The sequence below is a fragment of the Antrostomus carolinensis genome, unplaced genomic scaffold (genome assembly GCF_000700745.2).
Source record: "Antrostomus carolinensis isolate BGI_N321 unplaced genomic scaffold, ASM70074v2 scaffold42196, whole genome shotgun sequence".
Taxonomy (NCBI): Eukaryota; Metazoa; Chordata; class Aves; order Caprimulgiformes; family Caprimulgidae; genus Antrostomus; species Antrostomus carolinensis.
The window spans coordinates 236,945-244,919 of NW_010323573.1; the positions used below are offsets into that span (position 1 = coordinate 236,945).

The window sequence follows — 7,975 nt, forward strand, 5'->3', positions numbered from 1 at the left end:
AGTGATATGTAACGGGAAAGAAAAATATTATAAGCGCTGACAAGTTTATAACCACCAGCACTGGAAAGCCATAAACAGGAAAAAAGAAAAGCAAAAAGAGAATCTATTTATTTCTCTACAATCAAGTAGACAAATTACTCCTCTTGGATGTGCTGGGTAGAAAACTTTAATACACAGAAGGATTTACTGTCACTTTAATTACAATGCCCTATTCATAAACTATAAGCAGGTTCCATTTTCTCCAATTTATGAATAAGTAGGTCAACTACAGAGATACACAATGACAACCACAACCTGACCACAGACAGATGTGAGTGAGCTGTTTTCACACAAGGTATACTACAGGACATGTCCTCATGATGCTCAGAAGCCAAGCAAGGCACTCTAAACTCCCTCTGAAGTTCATGAAACCAACCTGAGCCATGCTCAAGAGCTGTCAAGTGGAATTCAATCTTGTTCAGGTTTAGATCTGACTTCACAGATCACTTTATTCCCAAAAAAGTATCTTTTACACTACCTCCAACTACACTGACATTTTAATATTGTCACCTTCTGCCAAGCTATTTCATGACCTTCCCCCATAAATAATCAAATTTCAATTTGATCAAAAACTTTTGTAATCATTGCAAAGCTACAAAAATTTGTATTATTTTTAAATTTTTTTTTGGTAAATGTAAATGATACAATGGTCAATTTATTCACTGGAAAGCTCTTGTCTTCTTTAAGTTTTCAGGTCTATTTTTAAATCCCTCAGGAAAAAGTATAAACTTTTAAGTTTAAGTGTATTTATGAAAAAATCTTGTATGTAGCAAAACCAGTTACATATAGATGTCAAAATAATTTTTGGTCTAAATATATAAAATATTTATTTGTACTCTTATCAATCAAATCTTGCATAGAATTTACAGTGGTTTTAAATCAGTATAATTTTTATCTAACTTGCTGAACTTTAAGAAACAAAATCAAGTGACAAATTATGAATAAACACAGCAGTTTTCTTTTTTGTTAATTTACAGCTCTCTGAACTTAAAGGGACTCATTTTTTCCCCTCCACAAGAAAGTTTTATGTTAAAGTAAAAAGTTTTCAAGTATATTACAAATAAATCCTCACACACTATTATTACTTCAAGTTCATGTTTGTTTCTTTAACTTAAAATGTTACTGAAAAAATATTTACCTACAGTACTACTGAAAAAAAAGACATTTATTGGACATAAAATACCAACATCTTTGGCAAATAGGACAGAAAAAAGTTCATGAACCAAATGACCCTTCCACTGGTCTCTTCTATTCAGTTTGCTAAGTAAGTTGATGTTTTATGTCCAGGAAAATGTAAATATGATTATTTCAGCTGAACATTAAGTAAGAAAGTGACCCATAGTTTCAAGACTAATAACAAAACTAACCAGGGAATGCACATGAAAGCATAAGCTATTATTTTTACAGCATGGTCTTTAGCCAAAACCTACCAAAGTCAACATGAATTCTTCCCATGTTTTGAAGCAAACATCAAAGGATTTTTGGAAGAATCAAAAATCAGTTGTGAATTATGAAACACAACTGATCATTTGCAAATTCAAATTAAGTGTCTAAATTCTAGTCTTATGTTTGTAAAACTGGTAGTCATTAAAAAAATTCCAATGCTTTGCTTCAATAATTGTTAGGAAAAAAAAAAAATCATATCAATTCTTAAATAAAGATAAAAATGGAAAAGGTACTTTAAACTAAAAATTAAATATTTAATGACTCTTCAGTACACTTCCCCTCCACCGCAATACTTCATTTAAATGGTTTATAAATAACTAAGTCTACAAAGCTTGTCAGACAGCAGGTCTTTTAGTGGAAAACTTCCACACTTCCCAACTATAGAAATGTTGCCAAGTCCTCCACAAAACATGTATTAGCACTACAGTATGCCTAGACAAAATGTATATACTTCCAAGTAAATACAGTAATACTTTTATACCAAACTGACCTAAAATGATCTTTCCAAAGAAAGAAGAGTAGTAAAATTGGCATAAAGCAGAAGCAAGCCTGTATATGAAAAGTAAAGGCAGCAATCTCAACTAAAATGAAACATTTCACAGGACACAAAACATGCACATGCATTAACCTGAAATAGATATTTGACAGATTTTGATTTCCTGGCTCTTAGTCAAGAAGTTAATCATGCCAACTTTTATATCTACTTAGAGAACTAATAATCTAGCTGCAGTAAACACAGGCATATTTTGTACAGGTTTTAGCAGAAATAGATAGGGCTTAAATACAGAAAGTGCCACAATATATTCAGAAGCATGTGACAAACCTAGACTGGCATGCAGGTGTGCTTATGTACACACACAGGGAAACATAAAAGAGCTTGAGGGATTTAAGATATTTATATCACTAGTCAACTCATACCTTCCTTCACTCACCTTCACAGCTGTAACTGTACACAGCAACCGTTGACCTTTCAACCAGATTCTCGTCATGGTGCCAGCTCACTGCCATGTTTCCCATTCCAAAATAAGGTTCTTGTTTCAAGTACAGCATTTGCAGTGGATCCATATAATTTAATAAAGTCAAGTTGTAAGATGTTCTGTTCTTTAGACTTACATAGTCATCCTCTGATACACAACTGCTTTGATCTTTTGAAATGGACCCTTTCTCTGTAAGAGAAGTAGCAAAATTTTGCTCCCTATCTATTACAGTAGTGTCTTTAATTTCTTTGGTCTCAAATAAATGTTGTCCTTGTAATGCCTTGACTGCTTCAATATGCAAGTAGTCATTAAGTCTGATTAATGCTTTACAAGCATCATGGATTTGAGGACTGCAATATTTTATATCATAACCTTCTGTAGGCCAAGGAACTGTAAATAATCTTGTGTTCAAGTACTTGTAAGTGCATCCTGGGTTTCCAATTAATATACGAGACACCGGGGTAAGAAAATCTTTTCCTTTGATCCTTACAAGATCTTGAAAAAAACAACTGTGTTTTTGCAAGGTCAGAAAGCTTTCTTGTACCTGCTGATGGAGCTCTTCAGGTACCGTATCAGATTTTCTGAAAATCAACTTGGAATATTTGGTCTTCCACTAAAGGAGAAAAAACAAAAAAAAAAAATCAGAATAATTATTCTTTTACAGGATCACATGTTCAAGAACAGATAAGGTTAAGTTGACAAGTTATCAAGCATGAGTCTAGAATATGAACAAAGTAGATTTGTTACTTTTACCAGTATTTGTCACTTTATTTTCATATTCCAATATATGGCATAAACTGTGGATAAGTATCAGTGGCCTGTAACCAGAGAGTATCAGCAGAGTAAATATCTAAATAAATAAATCTGAGCATTCAGGCAGAAATCAAGAGAACTGATTAAGCTCCCCTGATGAATCTGTAGATAATGCTGCCCTTTAAGTATATGAACAGTAGAATATCAAGCAGTAACAAAGTGACTCTTCTTAATATAATGGGTGAAAAGACCGTTCTGTCTCATTCTGATGTACAGAATTCTACAGAGCTACATGATAAACTGAAATAGTTTTATACAACAACAATATTTAGGGCAAAAATAACAAAAGGAAAATGTAAATTTTCAAAAAAGGCCAATATCCTGCTACACTGCAGCTCTATCGTCAAACTAATCCTTGACATATTGGTCCCTTCTATTTTCACATTCCTCAATGCATGCCAATTAGCTTTCCTATTTTTATATAAAAGTTCCCCTTTTAGATAAAAGACAATTTCCAAATTTATTTTCCTCCCCATCTCACCACCTCTAATATCCTTTTTCCTCATAACCCCTTCTGACCACACCAGCTCTGGTCTCAGATGGAGTTCAGAATCCAGCAGTGTGTGGAAGCAACAACTCCCAGCAAGGTATAACGCTGCTAATCAGTGTTACCTTGCTCTGTATGCAAAATACTGCTTCCCACTCCAGGAAGGCTTGGGTAATTTAATTTTGTTAATCTGTTTTTCTAAGGAAGTGAGTATCACATAATCACACCTTCTATTGGTTGCCTGTAAATCTGCTTTAACTACTACTGAGACTGTTTGGGAAACTGGACAAAGGCTGGAGAGTTAAGTTCTCAGATACACAAAGTTCCTATGTATTTCATTAAAATTAATAGATAAACAAACAGACACAAACTAGTGTCCTGAGAAAGGGAAAGGCTGTGATGTGAGCCTATCAGGTATCAGTTACGTGTAAAGCTCCAAATGACTCACTACATCTATTTCCTTTTGTCCAGAAGTTAGTCTGCAGTGGCTTCTGGCAGCTTCTCACAGAAGCCACTCCTATGCCCCCCCCCGCTACCACACAAACCCAATACAGTGGGTGTAAGTTGATGGGAATCATAAACATTCTTTCACAATTGAAATAATGACAGAGCATTATATGTTGTGACATATAAGGATTATTACTTCATGATTTGTTTAATTATGCAAATGATATGTATAAAAGAAAGAGCACTAACGGTTCTATATCAGTATCCCAATATTACTTTAAATAATTCCGTATATTGGACATATTCAGGTCAGATTAACCAATTACCACATTACATATGCTATTATGGCATATTTAAAAAGTCATTATTACTACATATTTTTAAAACATTTAATATACGGAATTTCTGACATGAATCGCACACAAGAAATTCCTAAAAATTCTTACAAACAGAAGGAGGGAAATAACAATGTGATCTAAAGCAACTAAATGCCTGAAAACATGCACTAGAAAGGAAGCACACAGATTTTACAGAGGTAACAACATTGTATTCCCCTCCTGAACTGCAGAGGTAATGTGTTCCACATTTTGTTGCCAGCCAAGTCAGAGGCACATTACTTTTGGGTTGTGTTTTAAGATTATATGCTTAAGAACTATTTTATCATTAAGTTTTACACAGTATACTTAGGATTCTACCTTAAAAAAAACAAAACAAACCACAGAAACTCATCATAAACCCACACTGATATCTCAGAAGAAATCAGGAAGTGGAAACATATCTGACACATCACATGAAAACACTTTGGTCTTCTTTAAATCTCCAACCAGTCATTGTGCTATGTCGTACATAAGGAAAGCATTAAGGGATCAGAACACAGGGTGAGCACTGGGTTCACACGGGACACCTTGTTGTTTTGGGGGATGGGGAAGGGGATGTAATCATGTACTCTGTGTTGTTACTCTGACAGCAAGTATTAAAGGTCAATTCACTGTTCACTCTGAAAGAAGAAGGTACATTACTGGCAACTGCAAGATGAAAAAAAAAAAAGCACATTTGATGCTCAATTTTTCATATGAATGTTACACACATGACTTTGAATATAGACATGCCTTCAGTTCTAATGGTGCTGCTCAACACAGACAAGCACTCTACACGATGACTCCAGTGACAGAATAAAGTTAGAAATCAGGAATAAGGGCACTTGATAAGCAAACTGACACTTAAATAATGAAATGATAGTTTGTACTTCAGATATTTGTGAACTGCCTTGTTAACAGGCTTTCTTGTTCTTAACTGGCCTTAAACATTACATTGTTTCAGCCTATGCCTTGGGGCCGATTCCTAAAATCTCTCATCAGGAAAGATGTGTTGAAAGAGGATGTCAGTGAAGTTTTGCTTATGATGGGAATTTTGTACAGGCTGCAGACTTCCATACCCAACAGGATACTGTAGTTTTTTAATTGCATCCTACCTAACCTTTCCAACACATTCAAAGAGTACTGCTTTGTAACAGGTGGATCCTTAAAGGAGTAAGGCAAGTCTCTCCTGGAAAGACAGACTTATAAAACTAAACTGTATGTGATATTTTATTTTGCCAATTTGTTGTCTTCAAGCTCTTATCTTTCTTTTCCTCTCCATCTGTACTACATTTAAGAATAATGGAACTTGTAATATCTACAGCTGTGATTGAAGTAACATTTCATAAGCACCATAAGAATGTAAAAGGTGCTTGTGATGCATATGATTACCAAATATACTTAAAAATACCTAGCATGCACACAAACATTACACAAAAGGTATAATTTCATATTATGTGAAAAGAATGTATCTAAACTCTATAAAGGCTTGAAGAGGTCTGATTTCACTGCTCATCTTGTTCCCATTGTCTTCTACATTTATGGGTTACTGATACTGAGCAAATGAGATGCCACTTGGGCAATCTTGGTTCCATCTTCTCTTTTCATGTCAGCTCCATGAGACTGTGGATTTACAAAAATGGAGAACAGAAAGAGATGCTTGGCATAGCAGCTCCTGGCAGCAACAGATACAAATGAACAGAACAAACAGGAGGGGATGCAACAGGACTAGGAAGAAGAAAAGAGTAAGCTACTCGAGTCTCAAAAGGGGGAAGAGCTTCTTGAACAGTAGTTCAAGACTGAAGAGAATGGCCCTTTTTTGTAAAGGAAAAAAAAAACAAAATCATTCTGTTAAACTCTTCTACACACTTCCTTGCCCTTACCCACTGAAGTGCTTTTATAGTTAACAGCAAGTTATACGTTTTCATATTATTATCCTTACAGCTGTTCAGAATCCCAATCAAGAGCTTATGTCCACTATGTTCAGCACTGTAAGAATACAGGATACAACCACACTTCACCTAAGCATCCTACCACCCAAATGAACAAGAGAGGTTGAGGGAAGTATACAGATTGCTCAGTATCACAACTGTAATCCTGAGGCAAAACTGGAGTTTGACTTCATGCTTCCGAGTTGCAGTCCAGTACCTGACCCATAAATGCATCTTTCCTCTTCCATAGTGTGATATGTGCCTGGTTTTACTTTTATTTGGTTTAATTTGTACTTCAGTTTCCATAAATTCATTTTGTAAGCAATGTCTTAGGGGTTACTTATTGTTTGAAAGCAGAATTAAGCCACAATATGTTAATATTTTCCTTGTTTTGCCAAACCTAAGCTATAAAGAATAGTTCTCTTCACAACTCAGAAAAACAAAAAATCCCCCCCAAAATTAAAAGAATGGTGATGTACTTGTTTTAACAAAGCATAAGAAACTGTGATTCTCTGGTTGTTACATGTGTTACCTGCTACTCAGGACAAAAACCTAAAAATAACTAAAGTTCATGAAGTTTTCATTCTTGAATATCCCAATTCTAGAGGTCTTATTTTGAACCACCTGGAAGAACATTAACTTTATCAGCCATTGGGATACCTTTTTCCTACCAGATTTCACAGGGTCTCTTTGAAGAAAGATTTATTTGTTGTTCAGTGCAAACAGCTATTTTAGTTTAAAATAAGTACAGTTAAAAAATACATTACCAACTGATGGAAATCGGCATCGGCTGGTGTCACATATGGAAGTCTATTCTCTCCAAGTTCTTCAAGAAGCTTTTTTTTCTGTTTTGCAGGGGTAAAAATGAAACAGGAAATTAGACTAAAAAGCAAGATATAAACAGCCAAGTAGCCAAGTATAAAACTAGTTGTATTAAAAAGACACAAACATACAATTATTTCTCTTACTACCTTTAATTCTGGAAAATTAAATAAGGAAAAGTATGCAAAAATTCATGGTAGCTTCTCCACTTAGAAAGCAGTAATTCCAGTTAGGTAGCTTCAGAGCATGTGAGTATTTTTCCTCCTAAATTCTTTTAGAGATGATCAATCCTTATTACACTGATGAAAATCCATGTTGGTCTAGTGTTCTTCAGAAATATGTCTGCCTTGTACCTTGATCATAGAATGGTTTGGGTTGGAAGGAACCTTAAAGCTCACCCAGTTCCAACCCCCCTGCCATCAGCAGGGACACCTTCCACTAGACCAGGTTGCTCAAAGCCTCATCCAACCTGGCCTTCAACACTTCCAGGGAGGAGCAGCCACAGCTTCTCTGGGCAGCCTGTTCCGGCGTCTCACCACCCTCACAGTGAAGAATTTCTTCCTCAGATCTCATCTTAATGTCCACTCTTCCAGTTTAAAGCCATTACCCCTGTTCTATCACTAAGAGCCCCTATGAAAAGTCCCTTCCCAGCCTTTC

At 35.3% G+C, this 7,975-nt stretch overlaps 1 protein-coding gene across 1 annotated transcript in view; it reads right to left on the bottom strand.

Moving 5' to 3' along the window:
* Positions 1-7,341, bottom strand: part of FTO (FTO alpha-ketoglutarate dependent dioxygenase) — a gene marked incomplete at its 5' end in the record, with an annotated part of 193,028 nt that extends 185,687 nt beyond the window's left edge. The window contains 2 exons of the mRNA XM_029085605.1: positions 2,418-3,075; positions 7,264-7,341. Of these exons, the coding sequence (XP_028941438.1) occupies positions 2,418-3,075; positions 7,264-7,341 (736 nt within the window). The remainder of the gene's footprint in view (positions 1-2,417; positions 3,076-7,263) is intronic.
* Positions 7,342-7,975: the final 634 nt, after the last annotated feature.